This window comes from Mustelus asterias, chromosome 16 (genome assembly GCF_964213995.1).
Source record: "Mustelus asterias chromosome 16, sMusAst1.hap1.1, whole genome shotgun sequence".
Taxonomy (NCBI): domain Eukaryota; kingdom Metazoa; phylum Chordata; class Chondrichthyes; order Carcharhiniformes; family Triakidae; genus Mustelus; species Mustelus asterias.
In genome coordinates, this window is record NC_135816.1 from 94991500 (window position 1) to 95014417 (window position 22918).

The following is a 22918-nucleotide window of genomic DNA, read 5'->3' on the forward strand; positions in this document are numbered from 1 at the left end:
GTGTGAGGGGCATTGGGAAGGTAGTGAGGGGTGGGTGGGAGGGTGGTAGGCGGTGGGGAGGGTGTGCGGGGCGGTGAGGAGGGTGTGAGGGGCAGTGGGAAGGGTGTGAGGGATGTTGGGGAGGGTGTGAGGGGCGGTGGGGAGGGTGTGAGGGGATGGTGGAGGGTGTATGAGGCGGTGGGGAGGCTGTGAGTGGCGGAGGGGAGTGTGTGAGGCAGTGGGGAGGGTGTGAGGGGCGGTGGGGAGGGTGTGGGAGACGGTGGAGAGGGTATGGGAGGTGGTGGGAGCGACTGATGGGCGCTGGGGAGGGTTTGAGGCGCAGGGCAGAGGGTGTGAGGTGCGTGGGGGGCGGGTGTGAGGGGTGGTGGGGAGGGTTTGAGGGGCGGTGGGGAAAGTGTGTGAGGCATTGGGGAGACTGAGTGACGGGGGTGAGGGTGTGAGGGGTGGTGCGGAGAGTGTGAAGGGTGGTGGCGAGGGTGTGTGAGGCGGTGGGGAGTACGTGAGGCAGTGGGGAGGGTGTGTGAGGAGATGGGGAGGGTGTGAAGGGTGGTGCGGAGGGTGTGAGAGGCTGGGGGGGAGTGTGAGGGGCGGTGGGGAGGATGTGAGAAGCGATGCGGAGGGTTGTGAGGGGCGGCGGGGAGGGTTTGAGGGCTGGTGGGGAGGGAATGTGAGGGACAGTGGGGAGGGTGTGTGAGGTGGTGGGGAGAGTGTGAAATGCGGGGGCGAGGGTGTGAGGGGCGGAGGGGAAGGTGTGAGGGGCGGTAGGGAGGGTGTGTGAGGCGGTGGGGAGGGTGTGAGGGGAGGTGGGGAGGGTGTGAGGGGCATTGGGGAGGGTGTGATGGGCGGTGGGGAGGGTTTGAGGGGTGGTGGGGAGTGTGTGAGGAGCGGAGAGGAGGGTGTGTGAGGGGCGGTGGGGAGGGTGTGAGGAGCGGAGAGGAGGGTGTGTGAGGGGCGGTGGGGAGGGTGTGAGGGGAAGTGGGGAGGGAGTGAGGGGCAGTGGGGAGACTGTGAGTGGCGGGGGGAGGGTGTGAGGGGCGGTGGGGAGGGTGTGTGAGGCGGTGGGGAGGTTGTGAGGAGTAGGGGGAGGGTTTGAAGGGCGGTGGAGAGTGTGTGAGGAGCGGTGAGGAGAGTGTGTGAGGGGCAGTGGGGAGAGTGTGAGGGGCGGTGGGGAGGGTGTGAGGCGGTGGGGAGGGTTTGAGGGGTGGTGGGGAGGGAATGTGTGGGCCAGTGGGGAGGGTGTGTGACGTGGTGGGGAGAGTGTGAGATGCGGTGGCGAGAGTGTGAGGGGCGGTGGGAGTGAGTGATGGGCGCTGGGAAGGGTTTGAGGCGCAGGGCAGAGGGCGAGACGTGCGCTGTGGCTGGGTGTGAGGGGCGATGGGGTGGGTTTGAGAGGCGGTGTGGAGGGTGTGGGAGGCGGTGGGGAGTGAGTGAGGGGCGGTGGAGAGGGAGTGAGGGGTGGTGGGGAGGGTGTGAGTGGCGGTGGGGAGGGTGTGAGGGGTGCTGGGGAGGGTGTGAGGGGCGGTGGGGAGGGTGTGAGGGGTGGTGGGACGGGGGTGAGAGGCGGTGGGGAGGGTGAGATCGGCGATGGGTAGGGTGTGAGTGACGGTGGGGAGGGGGTGAGGTCCAGTGGCGAGGGTGTGAGGGGCGGTCGGGAAGGTGTGAGGGCCGGTGGCGAGGGTGTGAGGAGCGGTGGGGAGGGTGTGTGAGGCGGTGGGGAGGGTGTGATGGGTGGTGGGGAGGGAGTGAGGGGTGTTGGGGGGCGTGTGAGGCGGTGGGGAGGGGGTGTGAGGGCGGTGGGGAGGGTGAGAGAGGCAGTGGGGAGGGTGTGAGGTGGTGGGGAGGGGGTGTGAGGGCCGTGGGGACGGTGTGATGGGTGGTGGGGAGGGAGTGGGGAGCGGTGGGGTGGGTGTGAGGGGAGGTAGGGAGTGTGTGAGGGCAGTAGGGAGGGTATGAGGTGGTGGGGAGGGTGTGAGGGCAGTGGGGAGGGTGTGAGGGGCGGTGGCTGTGTGGGAGGCGGTGGGGAGGGTGTGTGAGGCGGTGGGGAGGGTGTGAGGGGCGGTGGGGAGGGAGTGGGGGCGGTGAGGAGGGTGTGAGGGGCGGTGGGGAGGGAGTGAGGGGTGTTGGGGAGGGTGTGAGGGGCCGTGGGGAGGGTGTGAGGGGCGGTGGGGAGGTTGTGAGAGGCGGTGGGGAGGGTGTGAGGGGCGGTGGGGAGTGTGTGAGGGGCGTTGGGGAGGGTGTGAGTCTTTGGGGAGGGTGTGACGGGTGGTTGGGAGGGAGTGGGGGCCGGTGGGGAGGGTGTGAGGGGCGTTGGGGAGGGTGTGAGGGCGATGGGGAGGGTGTGAGGGCGATGGGGAGGTTGTGAGGACGATGGGGAGGGTGTGAGGGGCGGTGGGGAGGGTGTGAGGGGCCATGGGGAGGGTGTGAGGGCGGTGGGGAGGGTGTGAGGGGCGGGGGGGAGGGTGTGAGGGCAGTGGGGAGGGTGTGAGGGCGATGGGGAGGGTGTGAGGGCGATGGGGTTGGTGTGAGGACGGTGGGGAGGGTGTGAGGGCAGTGGGGTGGGTGTGAGGGCAGTGGGGAGGGTGTGAGGGCAGTGGGGTGGGTGTGAGGGCGGTGGGGAGGGTGTGAGGGGCAGTGGGGAGGGTGTGAGGGCGATGGGGAGGGTGTGAGGGCGGTGGGGAGGGTGTGAGGGGCAGTGGGGAGGGTGTGAGGGCGATGGGGAGGGTGTGAGGGCAGTGGGGAGGGTGTGAGGGCGGTGGGGAGGGTGTGAGGGCAGTGGCGAGGGTGTGAGGGCGATGGGGAGGGTGTGAGGGCGGTGGGGAGGGTGTGAGGACGGTGGGGAGGGTGTGAGGGCAGTGGGGTGGGTGTGAGGGCAGTGGGGAGGGTGTGAGGGCGGTGGGGAGGGTGTGAGGGCAGTGGGGAGGGTGTGAGGGGCGATGGGGAGGGTGTGAGGGCGGTGGGGTGGGTGTGAGGGCAGTGGGGAGGGTGTGAGGGCGGTGGGGAGGGTGTGAGGGCGGTGGGGTGGGTGTGAGGGCGATGGGGAGGGTGTGAGGGGCAGTGGGGTGGGTGTGAGGGCGGTGGGGATGGTGTGAGGGCAGTGGGGAGGGTGTGAGAGCGGTGGGGAGGGTGTGAGGGCGATGGGGAGGGTGTGAGGGCGGTGGGGAGGGTGTGAGGGCGATGGGGAGGGTGTGAGGGCGGTGGGGAGGGTGTGAGGGCGGTGGGGTGGGTGTGAGGGCGGTGGGGAGGGTGTGAGGGCGGTGGGGAGGGTGTGAGGGCGGTGGGGAGGGTGTGAGGGCGGTGGGGAGGGTGTGAGGGCCGAGGAATGTTTGTGCGCGGCGGGCAGAGGGTTTGAGGGATGAGCGGAATGTGTGAGGGTCGAGATCAATCTATTCCCACGATGATTGGCCTTGGGCCCTCTCGCTGGATGTGTCCGAAAGGACACTGATGCTGGTCTGGAGCTGTGGCAGATGTGGCGGGAACGAGCAGGAGTGAATAAATAATTGAAATCCATCTCATCAACCTGCCTATCGGAGATTTAGCTCTCCACTGAAACACTCACGCGCGCGCGTGCACACACACACACTCTCTCTCTCACAAACAGGCTGACACACAGAAAGACACACCCACACAGCCTCACCTCACTCATTCTCTCACAGACACACTAATACACACAATGCACTCACATGCACCCACACACCTACACACATACAATCAGACTCACACACGCTGCCACTCACAAACACACATACGCTCGCTCACCTCCACGCACACAAACACACACACACATACACACGTTCGCACACTCACAAATATACACACGCGCTTAGTTTCCACCACTCGCTCAGGTCCTATTCTTCACCTATTATCGGACAGATGGGGTGATGTGTGTGTAAGTGTGTGTGGGCGTATATGGGTGTGTGTATCTGCATACGTCTGCGTGATCATCTCTGTGTGTGAGAGTGTGCGTGTATGTGTCTGTGTGTGTTTGTGCGCGAGAGTGTGTATGTGAGCGTGTGATTGTGCATGAGTGTGTGCATATGTGTACGGGAGTGAGTGTGTGCGTGTATATGTGGATGGCTGTGTATGTTTGTATATGTGTGAGCGTGTATGTGGGTGAGTTTTTGCGAGTGTGCATGTATATGTGAGTGAGCGTGTCAGCGTGTGTGTATGAGTGAGTGTGTATGTGTGTAAGTGTTTATGTGTGTGAGGAAGTGTGTGAATGTGTGTGAGCATGTATGTGTGAGAGTTTGTGTTTGTGTGTGCGAGTGTATGTCTTTGTGTGTGCATGTTTCAAGTTTAAAGATTAGTGTCACACATAGACTTACATTAACATTGCAATGAAGTTACTGTGAAAATCCCGTAGCCTGTTTGTGCACACTGAGGAAGAATTTAGCATGCCAATGCACCTAAAACACACATCTTTTGGACTGTCGGAGGAAACCGGAGCACCCAGTGGAAACCCACACAGACAGTGAAATCATGCAGACTCCGCACAGACAGTGATCTAAGTCGGGAATTGAACCCTGCCGCTGTGGGTAGCAGTGTTAACCATTGTGCAACCATGCTGCATATGGGTGTGTGTGTGAATGAGTGTGTGTGAGTGTTTATGTGTGTGGCTATGTGTGTTATGTCTGTATGTATGTCTGTCTGTGAGCATGTATGTGTGCATGTGTGTGTGAGTGAGCGTATGTGTCTGTGTATACGTGTGTGTTTATGAGTGTGTTTGCATGTGTGTGTGTGTATGTGAGCGTCTTATGTGTGTGAATGAGTGTGCGTATATGTGTCTGTGTGCGTGTATGTGTGCGAGTGTGTGTGAATGAGTGTATTTTCTAAGTTAGTTTATTATTGTCACAAGTAAGCTTACATTAACACTGCAACGCAGTTACTGTGAAAATCCCCTCGTCGTCTCACTCCGTTGCCTGTTTGGGTACACTGAGGGAGAATTTAGCATGGCCAATGCACCCAACCAGCACGTATTTTGGATTGTGGGAGGAAACCGGAATATTTGGAGGTAACCCATGCAGACACGGGGAGAATGTGCAGACTCTGCACAGCCAGTGACCCAAGCCAGGAATTGGACCTGAGTCCCTGACGCTCTGAGGCAACAGTGATAACCACTGTGCAACCTATATATATGTGTGTGTGTGTGTGTGAGTATATGTGGGTGAGCGTGCATCTGTGTGTGCGCGAGAGTGTGTGTGTTTATGTATTTGTGTGTGTGTGTGTGTGCTTGAGTGTATGTATGTTAGTGTGTCTGTGTGTGTGCTTGTGTGTGTGTGAGCGTGTATGTGTGAGTGTTTTTGTGTGTGCGAGTGCATGTGTGTTTGTGTGTGTGTGTGGAGTTCGTTCGTTTGGCGGGCAGGAATGAGTTAATTATCGCTCTAAGAGTCGAATGGACTCATAAAAACTTCACAGAATCTCCTGCCTTTTTAAGTTATGTGCTGTCGACCTTTGATCAAGGTGCGCCCAGAGTTGATAGCTGATTTGTGGAAGGATCGTATTCAAAAGGTGAGCAGAATGTGCAGAATAACACAGAGAATGGAAAAGTCCTTCACACTGAGGGATTTGTAACCCGTCGACCTCCAAACTTCCTGACGTAAAGCCGCATTTGAGTGACGGTAGCTCTGTCTTCTACTGTGTTTGTTTAATGAAAACGACGGGCAAAAATAAAACTCACAACGCCCACAGACTCTCGGTAAGGCTGTGTTTAGTTGCTTTTTGTTATCTCCAGGTATTTGGCGTTTTTTCAAAAGGAACCGTCTGAAAAACAGAGCAACTCTAATCGACAACAAATCACATTTTTGAGTGCTATATATTTTAATGAGTTGTCATCGTACTTCACTACAACTAATCAGCAGAGATAAACCGAATGGGGGGGGGGGGGTCCAGAATCAGGGGTCATAGTTTGAGGATAAGTGTAAACATTTTATGCCTGATGTAAGGAGAAATGTCTTCACCCAGAGAGTGGCACATATGTGGAGTTCCCGACACAGACAGTAGCTGTTTTTTTTCAAGGAAAAATTAGATATAGCTCTTGGGACTCAAGAGATCAAGGGAAATGGGGGGAAGGGGATAGCAGGATATTGAATTTCATGATCAGCCATGAACAGAATGAATTGCGAAGCAGGCTCGAATGACGAATGGTCGATTCCTGCTTGTAGTTCCAGTGTTCCTATGCAACCATGACCTGATTTATTATGCTGCTGTGAATTAAAAGAAACGGAGGGGAAGGACGCACAAATGCAAACCTTTGGCGTATATTGGTGAGTGAAATTAGACAATTTCCAAATTTCCAGAATCGTTGCCACATTTATTCTTTGCAAGATTTATCTCCTCTGAGTGCGGACTAACACAAATTGTACTCATTTTCGATAATATTCCTCCTTTTAATTGATCTCCTGACCCTGGTTTAATGGTACTTGATCAGTTACTGGGAATCTTACTGATTATATATACATTTTTTTCTTTGTGTGGCTATTCAGCCAGAACCAAAAGATCATCAGAATATTGGAGGAAGGGAGTTAGGCAACATAACCTGTTCAATTTCAATCAGAAAGGTGAACAGAGAAGCAAGTTACTAGAATTTCCACTTAACTTAGAAAAGTTTGATACATTTGAAGTTTCAGCTTTCCTTTAGGTTTCGTTTCATGCGTTACATAGTAGACATGGGTTCGCCCTGTGCAGAAGAATGACATTGCAGCAGCAAAGGAAAACAGTATGAACTTTGACCTTTGTCTTTACCTCAGCAGCACTATGCTGAGGTAAAATTAACTTAAAGCAATATACAGGTGTCATAGAGAAGATAGAAGATAGGCAGGCAGGCGGGCAGGCAGGCAGGTGAGCAGGTGGCAGGCGGGCAGGCAGGCAGGTGAGCAGGTGGCAGGCGGGCAGGCAGGCAGGTGAGCAGGCGGGCAGGTCGGCAGGCAGGCGGGCAGGGAGACGGACAGACAGGCAGATGGACAGACGGATGGACGAACAGGCAGATGGACAGGCAGACGGACAGACAGACAGACAGACAGACAGACGGATGGACAGATGGACAGACAGATGGATGGAGAGGCGGATGGACAGACGGATGGATGGACAGATGGACAGACGGACGGACAGACAGGCAGATGGACAGACATATGGATGGACAGGCAGACAGACAGACGGACAGACAGACGGACGGACAGGCAGATGGACAGACAACCAGACAGACGGATGGACAGGCAGAGGGACAGACAGACAGATGGGCAGACAGTCGGGCAGACAGACAGACAGACAGACGGACGGATGGACAGGCAGATGGAGAGACAGACAGACAGACAGACAGACGGATGGACAGATGGACAAACAGATGGACAGACAGATGGACAGACAGACAGACACAGACAGACAGACAGACAGATGGACAGACAGATGGATGGAGAGGCGGATGGACAGATGGATGGATGGACAGATGGACAGACGGACGGACAGACAGGCAGATGGACAGATATATGGATGGACAGGCAGACAGACAGGCGGACAGACAGACGGACGGACAGGCAGATGGACAGACAACCAGACAGACGGATGGACAGGCAGAGGGACAGACAGACAGATGGACAGACAGTCGGGCAGACAGACAGACAGACAGACGGACGGATGGACAGGCAGATGGAGAGACAGACAGACAGATGAATGGACAGGCCAATGGACAGACAGACAGGCAGATGGACGGGCAGTCAGATGGACAGATGGACAGACGGATGGACGGACAGACGGACGGATAGGCAGTTGGACAGATGGAAAGATGGACGGATGGACAGGCAGAAAGACAGACGGACAGACAGATGGTCAGACAGGCAGATGGACAGGCAGACAGATGGATGGACAGACAGGCAGGCAGACAGACAGACAGATGGATGGACAGACAGACAGATGGACAGACAGACGGACGGACAGGCAGACGGACAGACAGACAGATGGGCGGACGTACAGGCAGACGGACAGACAGACAGACAGGCGGATGGATGGACTGACACGCAGATGGACAGACAGACCGACAGACCGACAGATGTACAGGCAGATGGACAGACAGACAGACAGACAGACGGATGGACAGGCAGATGGACAGACAGACAGACAGACAGATGGATGGACGGACAGGTAGATGGACAGACAGACAATGGACGGATGGACAGGCAGACGGACAGACGGACAGATGGACAGACAGATAGACAGATGGACAGGCAGATAGACGGAGAGGCGGATGGACAGACGGTCAGATGGACAGATGGACGGGCGGACAGGCAGACGGACAGATGGATGGACAGACAGGCAGACAGACAGACGGACAAATGGACAGATGGGCAGGCTGATGGACAGACGGACAGACGTACGGACAGACAGGCAGATGGACAGATGTATGGATGGACAGGCAGACGGACAGACAGACAGACAGACGGATGGACAGACAAGCAGACAGACGGACGGACGGACAGGCAGACGGACAGACAGACAGATGGATGGATGGACTGGCAGATGAACAGACAGATGGATGGACAGGCAGACGGACGGTCGGACAGACAGACAGACAGATGGACAGATGGACAGACAGATGGATGGACCGGCAGACGGACAGATGGACAGACAGATGGATGGAGAGGCGGGTGGACAGACGGACGGACGGACGGACGGACAGACAGGCAGACGGACAGATGGACAGACAGATGGATGGACAGGCAGCTGGATAGGCAGACAGACAGATGGACAGACAGGCAGACAGACAGACAAATGGATGGACAGACAGGCAGATGGACAGACAGACGGACGGACAGGCAGACGGACAGACAGACAGATGGGCGGACGTACAGGCAGATGGACAGACAGACGGGCAGGCAGAAGGAAAGACAGACGGATGGATAGGCAGACAGACAGACGGACAGACGGACTGACACGCAGACAGACAGACAGACAGACAGACAGATGGATGGACAGGCAGACGGACAGACAGACAGACAGACGGATGGATGGACAGGCAGACAGACAGACAGACGGACGGACTGACACGCAGACGGACAGACAGACAGACAGATGGATGGACAGACAGACAGACAGATGGATGGACAGGCAGACGGACAGGCAGACACACAGGCAGCTGGATGGACAGGCTGATAGATAGACAGACAGACGGACAGGCAGACGGACAGACAGACAGACAAATGGATGGACGGAAAGGCAGATGGACAGACAGACAGACAGCCAGACGGACAGGCAGATGCACAGACAGACGGACGGGGGGACAGGCAGACAGACAGACGGACGGACGGACAGGCAGACAGACAGACGGACGGACGGACAGGCAGACGGACGGACAGAGAGACAAACAGACGGACAGACAGACAAACGGAGGGATGGACAGGCAGACGGATAGACAGACAGACGGACGGACGGAAAGGTAGCTGGACAGACAGACAGACGGCCGGACGGACAGGCAGACGGACAGACAGACAGATGGACGGACGGACAGGCAGACGGACAGACAGACAGACAGATGGGCGGACTGGCAGATGGACAGACAGGCGGGCGAATGGACAGACAGAAAGACAGATGGACGGACGGACAGGCAGACAGACAGACAGGCAGACAGGCGGACGGACGGTCAGGCAGACAGACAGACAGATGGCTAGACGGACAGGCAGACAGACAGACTGACAGACGGACGGACAGACAGGCAGACAGACAGACAGACGGGCGGACGGACTGGCAGACGCACAGACAGACAGACGGACAGGGGGGACAGGCAGGCAGACAGACAGGCAGACGGCCGGACAGGCAGATGGACGGACAGACAGACAGACATACGGACAGATGGACAGGCAGATGGATAGACAGACAGACAGATGGACGGACGGAAAGGCAGACGCACAGACAGGCGGACGGGGGGACAGGCAGACAGGCAGACAGACGGACGGACGGACAGGCAGACGGACGGACAGAGAGACAGACAGACGGACAGACAGACAAACGGACGGAAGGACAGGCAGACGGATAGACAGACAGACAGACGGCCGGACGGACAGACAGACGGATAGACAGACAGATGGACGGACGGACGGACAGGCAGATGGACAGACAGACAGACAGACGGACGGACGGACAGGCAGATGGACAGACAGACAGACAGATGGACGGACAGGCAGACGGACAGACGTTGGACAGACAGACGGACAGACCGACAGACGGATGGACAGGCAGGCGAACAGACAGACAAACAAACGGACGGACAGACAGACGGACAAACAGACGGATGGACGTGTATTGTGTATTGTATGGTGCTCTGTATAAATTTGATAACTGGATTCATGTTATTGTATCATTATTATCATCATTGTAATCACTGGGCGACTTATGCTTCCCAAACAGGAAATGATTCATTTTTGGAAATAAATTTCAGCACGAAAAAAATATACTTTTGGAAACTATCTGAGATATTCCGGCCTGATGTGCGACAGCGACATCAGTTAAAATTCATCTTCATAACCTCCTCGTGTGATGGATTAAATTCGATTGGAGAAAGGAAACGGCTAAGGACAGACGAGTCATAAGTTGATGCCAGCGGCCGCTGTTCCAATTATACAAGGAATATAGAACGGACTGTAAATCCAACGTGAACGTTTGACACAATCACAAATATGGAAGCAATTAATACAAAGGGATATACGTTCAACACTGATGAAGTCTGCAATGGACAGAAAGACGGAGACTCCAATTGTTTCAGTAGGTTTTTAAATTGCCTTTGCTGTAAACATGGGTGTGCGGGTTTAAATGAAAGTCAGACACTTGTCATAGTGAATTCCGTCACTCAGAAAAACTGTCTCTCGAACCCTACATTTGTTTCTTCGCATGATGCAAATTCTGACGATTTTCAATCAACGTTCACCCCCAGGCCAGCCCCAGTGGACGCGCCGAATGCAACGAGTTCTCATTCCACAAAGACGGAGGATATGAAGCACGATGAACGCAGAGGGACGTCCGAAGTAAAGCAAGACACAGGTAAATATTGTGGCACTCTTTAACATTCCAAACTTACGGTTTCGTACTTCCAAAAATGTCATTGAATGAATCCACTTCCTTACAGAAAAAAAACACCCTCTGCGTCGCTCTGAAATTAATATGCAAGGTGGTAGAATTGTTCAGAAATTCAGATATGTCTTTCAGCAACTAAGATTGGAACTTAGCCTTCAGGGAAAGGCGATAGTCCAGTGTTTTTTTTCGTTAAACTATTAATCCAGAAACTCAGCTAATGTTCTGGGGACCTGGGTTCGAATCCCACCACGGCAGGTGATGGAATTTGAAGTAGTTTATTAAAAATCTGGAATTCTGAATCTACTGATCACCATGAAACTATAGTTGATCGATGGAAAGTCCCATCTGGTTCACTAATGTGCTTTAGGGAAGGAAATCAACCGTCCTTGTCTGGCCCGGCTCACATGTGACTCCAGTACTGCAGCAATGTCGCTTTCAACCGCCCTGGTGCAACTCAGGCTGAGCATTAAATGCTGACAACAAATGAATAATTAAAAAATGCTCTTGCACTTCATGCAAAATCGGCAATACTTAATATGTACTGATTTATGATGCTGACCAACTTCCTTTGGTGCTCAATTCAGAATCACAGAATCACAGGATACTACAGTGCAGAAGAGGCCCTTCGGCCCATCGAGTCTGCACCAACGCATGAAGTGCCGTGATCTGCCACCTAATCCCACTTGCCAGCACTTGACCCATAGCTTGAATGTTATGACATACTCATCCGGGTACTTTTTAAAGGATATGAGGCATCCCGCCTCCAGCACCGTCCCGGGCAGTGCATTCCAGACCATCACCACCCTCTGAGGAAAACGTTTTTCCTGAATTCCCCCTAAACCTCACTTTTAACTTGTGTCCCCTCGTAATTAACCCCTCAACCAAAGGGAAGAACTGCTCCTATCCACCCTTTTCTTTCCCCCCATAATCTTGACCACTTCAATCATGTCGCCCCTTAGTCATCTCTGCTCCAACGAAAACAACCCAAGCCTATCCAACCTCTCTTCATAACTTCAAAGTTCCACCCCAGCAGCATCCTGGTAAATCTATTCTACACCCCTTCCAGTGCGTCTACGAATTCAGTATCAATGCGTAAATGATGTCCAATAAAGCCTCTTTACCTCAGGTTACCAAAAATTAAATTCCAGGTTCTCATCCAAGGTATTGAGTGGTGAAAAAATGGATCACGTGTGAAATCTAAATGTGTCACTTTTGGCTAATCAGGACTTTGTTCCTGGCGCTCCTTGTTAGTCCTTGCCTCATAAAAATTCCTGCAATTCCATGCATTTTTTCATAGATTCCTACAGTGCAAAAGGTGGTCATTCGGCCCATCGAGTCTGCACCGACCACAATCCCACCCAGGCCCTATCCCTGTAACCCCACACATTTACCCTAGCTAATCTTCCTGACACTTAGGGGTAATTTAGCATGACCAATCCACTTAATCCACATATCTTTGGACTGTGGGAGGAAACCGGAATACCCATAGGAAACCCACGTAGACACAGGGAGAAGATGCAAACTCCACACAGACAGTGACCCAAGCCGGGTATCGAACCCGAGTCCCTGGCACTGTGAGGCAGAAATGCTAATCACTGTGCCACCATGTCGCCCCCGTTCCATGCCTCCGTTCCATGGAGATAGGATTTATAAAGGCTCAAAATCTGAGATGTTTCTCACTCCACAAATCTGAGATGTTTCTCACTCTGCCTCGCCTCTCTCTCTCTTTCACAGTCTATTCCCCCCTCCCAACCCTAACCCTGAACCCGTCTCTCTCTCTCACCAAACACTCGCTCTCTTTCTCTCTGTCTCTATTTCACCTACTCCCACTACCTCTCTTTCACAACCCTCTTCTGTCTCCTTTTGTTCCTCACACTCTCACTATTTCTGTCTCTCTCTCTCACATACACAAGCAGAGAGTGATTAGTGGCTACTGTATGACTTCTTACTGATTTATAAACCAGTACATAGAACATAGAACATAGAAAGTCACAGCACAAACAGGCCCTTCGGCCCACAAGTTGCGCCGATCACATCCCCACCTCTAGGCCTATCTATAGCCCTCAATCCCATTAAATCCCATGTACTCATCCAGAAGTCTCTTAAAAGACCCCAACGAGTTTGCCTCCACCACCACCGACGTCAGCCGATTCCACTCACCCACCACCCTCTGAGTGAAAAACTTACCCCTGACATCCCCCCTGTACCTACCCCCCAGCACCTTAAACCTGTGTCCTCTCGTAGCAACCATTTCAGCCCTTGGAAATAGCCTCTGAGAGTCCACCCTATCCAGACCCCTCAACATCTTGTAAACCTCTATCAGGTCACCTCTCATCCTTCGTCTCTCCAGGGAGAAGAGACCAAGCTCCCTCAACCTATCCTCATAAGGCATGCCCCCCAATCCAGGCAACATCCTTGTAAATCTCCTCTGCACCCTTTCAATGGCTTCAACATCTTTCCTGTAATGAGGTGACCAGAACTGCGCGCAGTACTCCAAGTGGGGTCTAACCAGGGTCCTATAAAGCTGCAGCATTATCTCCCGACTCCTAAACTCAATCCCTCGATTAATGAAGGCTAGTACGCCATACGCCTTCTTGACCGCATCCTCCACCTGCGAGGCCGGTTTAAGAGTCCTATGGACCCGGACCCCAAGGTCCTTCTGATCCTCTACACTGCTAAGAATGGTACCCTTCATTTTATACTGCTGCTCCATCCCATTGGATCTGCCAAAATGGATCACTACACACTTATCCGGGTTGAAGTCCATCTGCCACTTCTCCGCCCAGTCTTGCATTCTATCTATGTCTCGCTGCAACTTCTGACATCCCTCCAAACTATCCACAACACCACCTACCTTGGTGTCGTCAGCAAACTTACCAACCCATCCCTCCACTTCCTCATCCAGGTCATTTATGAAAATGACAAACAGCAAGGGTCCCAGAACAGATCCCTGGGGCACTCCACTGGTCACTGACCTCCATGCAGAGAAAGACCCCTCCACAGCCACTCTCTGCCTTCTGCAGGCAAGCCAGTTCTGGATCCACAAGGCAACAGCCCCTTGGATCCCATGCCCTCTCACTTTCTCAAGAAGTCTTGCATGGGGGACCTTATCGAACGCTTTGCTGAAGTCCATATAGACCACATCCACCGCTCTTCCTTCGTCAATGTGCTTGGTCACATTTTCAAAGAACTCAACCAGGCTCGTAAGGCACGACCTGCCCCTGACAAAGCCGTGCTGACTACTTTTGATCATACTAAACTTCTCTAGATGATCATAAATCCTGTCTCTCAGGATCCTCTCCATCAACTTACCAACCACTGAGGTTAGACTCACCGGTCGGTAATTTCCCGGGCTGTCCCTGTTCCCTTTCTTGAATATAGGGACCACATCCGCAATCCTCCAATCCTCCGGAACCTCTCCCGTCTCCATCGACGATGCAAAGATCATCGCCAAAGGCTCCGCAATCTCCTCCCTCGCCTCCCACAGTAACCTGGGGTACATCCCATCCGGTCCCGGCGACTTACCAACCTTGATGCCATTCAATAGTTCCAACACATCCTCTTTCTTTATGTCCACATGCTCGATCCTTTCTGTCCTCCGCAATCCAGCAGTACAACCACCCAGATCCCTTTCCACCGTGAATACCGAGGTAAAGTATTCATTAAGCACCTCCGCCATTTCTAACGGTTCCGCACAAACTTTTCCCCCTTCACCTTTTAAGGGTCCTATGCCTTCACATCTCATCCTTTTACTCTTGACATATTTGTAGAAAGCCTTGGGATTCTCCTTAATCTTACCCGCCAAGGTCTTCTCATGACCCCTTCTCGCTCTCCTAATTTCCTTCTTAAGCTCCTTCCTACATCGCGTATACTCCTCTAAATCCTTAACACCTCCTAGCTCTCTGAACCTTCTGTACGCCTCTCTTTTCTTATTTACCAGGTTCATCACAACCTTCGTGCACCACGGTTCCCGTACCCTACCAACACCCCCCTGTCTCATCGGAACGTTGTCATGCAGAGCTCCAGACAAACATTCCTTGAAAATCCTCCACTTTCCTTCGGTACTTTTCCCCAAGAATGCCTCCTTCCAATTTACCCGTCTAATTTCCTCCCTGATGACACTGTATTTCCCTTTACTCCAGAGAAACACTTTCCTAGCCTGCCTGACCCTATCTCTTTCCAATGCTATCGTGAAGGAGATAGAATTATGATCGCTATCCCCAAGATGTTCACCCACCGAGAGATCCTCCACCTGTCCAGGTTCATTAGCCAGCACCAGATCAAGAACAGCCTCTCCTCTAGTAGGCTTATCCACATACTGTGTCAGGAAACTCTCCTGGACACACCTAACAAACTCCTCTCCATCCAAACCCCTAGCCCTAGGGATATTCCAATCTATGTTTGGGAAATTAAAATCTCCCATCACGACAACTCTGTTATTCCTACATCTCTCCAGGATCTGTTTCCCCATCTGCTCCTCAACATCTCTGTTACTATTGGGCGGCCTATAGAAAACACCCAGCAAAGTTACCGACCCCTTCCTATTCCTAACCTCCACCCACAGAGATTCCGTAGTCAGTCCCTCCACGGCGTCCACCTTCTCTACAGCCGTGACACTATCCCTGATCAACAGTGCCACTCCCCCCCCTCTCTTGCCTCCCTCCCTGTCCTTCCTGAAACATCTAAAACCTGGCACCTGAAGCACCCAGTCCTGTCCCTGAGACATCCAAGTCTCCGTAATGGCCACCACATCACAATTCGAAGCAGCAATCCACGCTCCAAGCTCATCCACTTTATTCACTACACTCCTGGCATTAAAATAGACACATCTCAGACCTTCAGCCTGAGCACTTCCCTTCTCCCTCACTCGTCTAACCTCCCTCTTACCCTGTCTACATTCCTTATCTATTTGCGAGCTAACCTCCTCGCTCTCAGTCCCCTCATTTCGATTCCCTCCCCCCAACCTTTCTAGTTTAAAGTCTCTCCAGTAGCCTTAGCCAACCTTCCCGCCAGGATATTGGTCCCCCTGGGATTCAAGTGCCACCCGTCTTTTTTAAACAGGTCACACCTGCCCCTAAAGAGGTCCCAATGATCCAAGTACCCAAATCCTTGTCCCTTGCTCCAGTCCCTCAGCCACGCATTAATTCTCCACCGATTCCTGTTCTCACTCTCCCGCGGCACAGGCAGCAATCCCGAGATTACTACCTTTGCATTCCTCTTTCTCAGCTGTCTACCCAACTCCCTATATTCTCTTTTCATGACCCCTTCCCTCTTCCTACCGATGTCAGCAGTACCTATATGCATCACGACCTTGGGCTCCTCTCCCTCCCCCTTCAGGATTTCTGGGACTCGACCAGAGACATCCCGGACCCCTGCACCAGGGAGGCAAACCACCATCCGAGAGTCCCGTCTGTGTCCGCAAAAACGCCTATCTGACCCTCTCACCGTAGAGTCCCCAATTAGCACTACCCTCCTTTCCTTACCCCTTTGCACTACTGGGCCAGGCTCAGCTCCAGAGACACTGCCACCGCTGCTTCCCCCAGGTGGGCTGTCCACCCCAGTAGTACTCAGACAGGAGTACTTATTATTAAGGGGCACATCCACCGGGGTGCTCACCATCACCCGAGCTTTCTCCTTCCTCACTGTTACCCAGTTACCCTCCTCCCGTGGTCCCGGTGTGACCACCTGCCGATAGCTCCTGTCAATGACCTCCTCACTATCCCTAACCCGGCGAAGGTCCAGTAGTTTTTCCTTCACAGGTCCTTCAATAATAGTTTGAAATTTGAAATTTTCGAAGTCAAAAACACGATTTGTAAATCCAGTGGTCTATTGAAAGGGAATTAATCTTCTATGATCTCAACCGCACTTTTTTTGTTCAGGTGTGGAAACTAACATGTGCTGGATATTTGACAATTTTTTACCATTGAAATAATAGTCTATTTTGCTGTTAAAAACTCCTACCAAAATGGATGACCTCACATTTACCAACATTGTACTCCATATGTCAGACCCCTGTCCACTCACTTAGACTATCTACCTCCCTTTGCAGACTTTCACTGTCACCTGCACACTTTGCTCTACCACCCATCTTAGTGTCATCTGCGAACTTTGGCACACTGAACTTGGGCCCGAACTCCAAATCATATTTATAAATTGTAAACCATTGCGGTTTCAGCTCTGGTGTACACCACTAGCCACTGAGAGCCAATCAGAAAAACACCCATTTATCCCCGCTCTTTGCTTTCTGTTCGTTAACTAATCCTCTATCCATGCTAATACATTGCCTGTAAGCCGTATTGCACCTTCATCTAATGCAGCAGCCTTTGTCCGGCACCATGTAGAATGCCTTCTGGAAATCCACATACGCCACATCCACCAGTTACCCATTGTCCACCATGCTTGTAATGTCCTCAAAGAATTCCAGTAAAGTAGTTAGACGTGCCTTTCATAAAGTCAAGCTGCGTCTGCCTAATGGGACAATTTCTATCCAAATGTTTCGCTCTTTCTTCCTTGATGATAGTTTCAAGCATTTTCCCAACTACAGGAGTTAAGCTAACAGGCCTGCAGTTAACCATATTTTCTCGACCCCCCTTTTAAAATAATGGCGTCACTTTTACTATTTTCCAATCTGCCAGAACCGCCCCAGAGTCCAACGAATTTTGGTAAATTACCACGAGTACATTTTCTATCTCCCCCGTCATCACTTTTAGTATCCTGGGATGCATTCCATCAGGGCTAAGAGACTTGTCTACCTTTAGCCCCATACGTTTGCCCAATACCACCATTTTAGTGACAGTGATCGTTCCTCGGTCCTCACCTGACATAGCCTCCTTGTCATCGTTTTTTTGGTATGTTATTAGTGTCTTCCACTGTGAGATACGAAATAATTTTTCAATGCCCCGGCCATTTCCTCATTTTCCATTATTAAATCCCATTTTCATCCTCTGAAGGACCGATGTTTACCTCAGCCACTCTTTTCCGTTTTATATATTTATAGAAAATTTTGCTTTCTATTTTATATTCTGAGCTAGTTTACTCTCATAAGCTGCCTTAATTTTCTTCATAGATTTTTTTTTCATGGCTTTCTGTTGTCCTTCAATCATTTCCCAATCCTCTAGTTGCCTGCTAATCTTTGCTACATTGTATGCTTTTTCTTTCAATTTGATACCCTCCTTTATATCCTTAGATATTCACGGCTGATTATTCCTTTTCCTAAAGTCCTTCCATTTCACTGGTATATATTTTTCCTGAGCACTGTGAAAAATCGTTTTGGAAGTCCTTCATTGTTCCTCAATTGTCCACCATAAATTATTTTCTCATTGTCTGCCTTAGCCAACTCCTCCCTCATCCCATAGTAGTCTCATTTCTTTAAGCACAAGACACTGCTATTAAATTTCACCGTTTCACACTCCATCTGCATTATAAATTCAACCATACTGTGATTGCTCCTTCTGAGAGGATCCCTAACTATGAGATCATTAATTATTCCTGTCTCATTACACAGGACCAGATCTGGGATGCTTGCTCCCTCATAGGTTCCATTACATACTGTTCAAGGAAACTATCGCTGTTGCATCCTATGAACTCCTCCTCAAGGCTGCATTGACCGACCTGGTTTGAAACATCAACATGTAGATTACAATCCCCCATGATAACTTCCGTACCATTTTTGCATGCATCAGTTATTTCTTAGTTTATTACCCGCACCACCATTATATTATTAATTGGCGGCCTGTAGACTACGCCTATCATTGACTTTTTCTCCTTACTATTTCTTATTTTCACCCAAATGTATTCAAACTTTTTCTCCATAGAACTTTTACCATCTCTCACTAACTCCCTGATATCACCCTTAACTATCAGAGCGACACCACCTCCCATACCTTCCTGTCTTATAGTCTGATACCGCTGGATATTTGACTCCCAGTCTTGACCACCCTGCAGCCATGCCTCTGTAATGTGAGATGATTTGTGCTGTCAACTGATTTACCTTGTTTCGAATGCTACGAGCTTTTATGAAAAGTGCCCTTGTGCTAGTTTTTATTCCTTATTTTTGAATCCTAACACGTACATTAATAACATCTCCCGAGTTCTCCTTCCTTTTAACTTTTTTCGTAATTTACCACATAGTTGAACCCACCTCCCCACATGCTAACCTGCTGCTTTGCTTCCCATTAACCATTATACTTCCCGTAGTTTCACTCTTCCCTTTCTCCCACTTGCTAGTTTAGAGTCATAGAAACGTATAAAATCCTGATCTGACTGGACAGACTGGATGCGGGAAGAATGTTCCCGATGTTGGGGAAGTGCATAATTCGGGCTAATAGTCTGAGAATAAGGATGCAGCAATTCAGAACTCAAATGAGGAAGAATGTCTTCACTCAGAGAGTTGAGAACCTGTGGAATTCTCTACCACAGAAAGCTGTTGGGGACAGTTCGCTTGATATGTTCAAGAGGGAGCTGGACGTGGGCTTTGTGGCTAAAGGACTCAAGGTTTATGGAGAGAAAGCGGGAGTGGATACTTTAAAGTGCATGATCAACCATGATCATATTGAATGGGGTTGCAGGCTCCAAGGGCCAAATGGCCTACCCCTGTACCTATTTTCTATGTTTCTATGTAAAGTTCTTGTGACCACCCTATTTATCCTTTCCGTTAGAACACTGATCCCAGGTCTGTTCAGGTGAAGACCGCCCCAACGGTACAGATCGCTCCTATTCCAATACTCTTGTCAATGCTCCATGTCTTTCCCATACCACTCCTTCAACCACATTTTTACTTCCCTAATTTTCTTACCCCTATGCCAATTTGCCCATGGCTCGGGTTGTAATCCAAACATTATAGCCCTTGAGGAACTGCTCTTTAATTAGTTCCTAGTGATGATAATCTGCAAACATATCCTCTTTCCTAGTCTTGCCTACGTTGTTTGTCCCAATGTGGACCACAACAACTGGATCCTCCCCCTCCCATTACAATATCCTATCAATCCAGTCAGAGATGTCCTTCAACCTGGTATTGGGCAGGCAACACACCATGCGGGACTCTCAATCCTGCTTACAAAGAATGCTATCAATCCCCCTAATTATAGGATCTCTCACATCTACCACTTGTCGTTTTGCTTCCCCCTCTTGAATGGCTGATCGGCTAGCTCATCCTCCCTACAGCTCTATTCCTCATCCACACAAGTACTTCATATCAGTTGGGCAACGTCAAGAGGTGAGGCTCCACTATTCCTGAATTCATTGATCCACTGGAGCAAGCTGAGAGGGGTGATTGAAAGCAGCAGTGCTGGTAAGAGATTAATTGGATTAATTGAATTGTTTATTTATTTAATTAGTCAGCTAGTGTGTGTATTTTTTTGGCCTTTACTTTAACAGCAGTTTTTCAAGTTTAAAGTGAAAACTAGAAGTGGGCAGCAAAGGAGTCTGGGAAGGGTTTTTTAAGCGCGTGAAGTATAAAAGGTAGGCTGCAGTATACAGCGGGCAGCGTCGGGAGCGGGCAGTGTAGTGTGTGGGAAGCAGAGTGTGAGCTATAAGACTTTGGCTCACAGGGCTTAGGCTGAAAGGGCGAGTAGGGGTGAGTTGAATTCATTTTTGCACTTTCTACCTGGTACTGGCAAGGTATCTAGAGGGGATGGGTGTGCAGGCAGTGCTATGTTCCTCTTGCACTATGTTTGAGGTGAGGGACGACGACAGTGTCCCTACTGATTACACCTGTGGGAAGTGCACCCATCTGCAGCTCCTCCAAAACCGTGTTAGGGAACTGGAGCTGGAGTTGGATGAACTTAGGATCATCAGGGACGCAGAGATGGCCATAGACACAAGCTTTAGGAATACAGTTACTCCGAGGATTGAAAACAGATGGGTGACGGTGAAAAGGGCTGGGAGGAAGCAGTCCGTGCAGGGATCCCCGGTGGTCGTTCCCCTTAGCAACAAGTATTCCGCTTTGGATACGGTTGAGGGGGATGACATACCAGTGGGGAGCTGCAGTGAGAGGATCTCCAGCACTGTGTCCGTCTCTGTGGCTCGGGAGGGAAAGGGGGAGAGCGGGAGGGCGATAGTTATTGGGGACTCGTTAGTTAGAGGGATAGATAGGAGGTTCTGTGGCAGCAAAAGAGACTCACGGATGGTATGTTGCCTACCGGATGCCAAGGTCCGTGATGTCTCAGACCGTGTTTTCCAGATTCTGAAGGGGGAGGGGAAACAGTCACAAGTCGTGGTGCACATTGGTACCAATGACATAGGTAAGAGAAGGGACGGGGATTAAAAGCAGGAATTTCTGGAGCTGGGCTGGAAGCTGAGAGCCAAGACGAAACATGTGGTCATCTCTGGTACGTTGCCGGTACCACGTGATAGCGAGTTGAGGAACAGGGAGAGAGTGCAGTTAAATATGTGGTTGCAGGGATGGTGTAGGAGGGAGGGTTTCAGATACGTGGATAATTGGAACACGTTCTGGGGAAGGTGGGACCTGTAGAAACAGGACGGGGTGCACCTGAACCAGAGGGGCACCAATATCCTCGGAGGGAAATTTGTTACGGCTCTTCAGGGGGGTTTAAACTAATTTGTCAGGGGAGTGGGAAAGGGAGTTGTAGTCCAGAAGTCAGTGAGGGTGGTGAGGTATTGGGGAAGGTATCAGGGTCAAGGGTGGGTACTGGTAGACAGGAAGGTGGGTTGAAGTGTGTCTACTTCAATGCAAGGAGCATCCGGAACAAGGTAGATGAACTTGGGGCGTGGATTGGTACTTGGGACTACGATGTTGTGGCCATTACGGAGACGTGGGTAGAACAAGGACAGGAATGGTTGTTGGACGTTCCGGGGTATAGATGTTTCACTAAGTGTAGGGAAGCTGGTAAAAGAGGTGGAGGAGTGGCATTGTTAATCAAGGATAGTTTAACGTCTGCAGAAAGGCACTTCGTGGGGGATCTGCACACTGAGGTAATATGGGCTGAAGTTAGAAGTAGGAAAGGAGCGGTCACGTTGCTAGGAGTTTACTATAGGCCCCCAAATAGTAATAGAGATGTGGAGGAAGAAATTGCTAAGCAGATTATGGATATGTGTGGGGGTCACAGGGTAGTTGTCATGGGGGACTTTAACTTTCCAAATATTGATTGGAACCTTTGTAGGTCAAATAGTTTGGATGGGGCAGTTTTTGTGCAGTGTGTGCGGGAGGGTTTCCTGACACAATATGTGGATGGGCCGACTAGAGGTGAGGCCACATTGGATTTGGTACTGGGAAATGAACCGGGCCAAGTGTTAGATTTGGTTGTGGGAGAGCAATTTGGAGATAGTGACCACAATTCGGTGTCTTTTGTTATTGCAATGGAGAGGGATAGGGCCGTACGGCAGGGCAAGGTTTACAATTGGGGGAGGGGTAATTATGATGCGATTAGGCAAGAATTAGGGGGCATAAGTTGGGAACAGAAACTGTCAGAGAAAGGAACTAATGAAAAGTGGAATTTTTTCAAGGAACAAATACTGGATGTCCTTGATAGGTATGTTCCTGTCAGGCAGGGAGGAAATGGCCGAGTGAGGGAACCATGGTTCACAAAAGAGGTGGAATGTCTTGTGAAAAGGAAGAGGGAAGCTTATGTAGGGATGAGGAAACAAGGTTCAGATGGCTCGATTGAGGGTTACAAGTTAGCAAGGAATGAGCTGAAAAAGGGGCTGAGGAGAGCTAGGAGGGGACATGAGAAGTCCTTGGCGGGTCGGATCAAGGAAAACCCCAAGGCTTTTTACTCTTATGTGAGGAATAAAAGAATGACCAGGGTGAGGTTAGGGCCGGTCAAGGACAGTAGTGGGAACTTGTGTATGGAGTCAGTAGAGATAGGCGAGGTGATGAATGAATACTTTTCTTCAGTGTTCACCAAGG

The 22918-nt window shown here is 51.3% G+C and overlaps 1 protein-coding gene across 1 annotated transcript in view; it reads left to right on the forward strand.

Annotated features, from left to right (window-relative positions):
* Positions 1-5433: 5433 nt before the first annotated feature.
* LOC144505400 (NACHT, LRR and PYD domains-containing protein 3-like) overlaps positions 5434-22918 on the forward strand; it is a 29050-nt gene continuing 11565 nt past the window's right edge. Inside the window, exons 1-3 of the mRNA XM_078231512.1 lie at positions 5434-5505; positions 6682-6758; positions 10913-11019. Coding sequence (XP_078087638.1) covers positions 5434-5505; positions 6682-6758; positions 10913-11019 — 256 coding nt within the window. The remainder of the gene's footprint in view (positions 5506-6681; positions 6759-10912; positions 11020-22918) is intronic.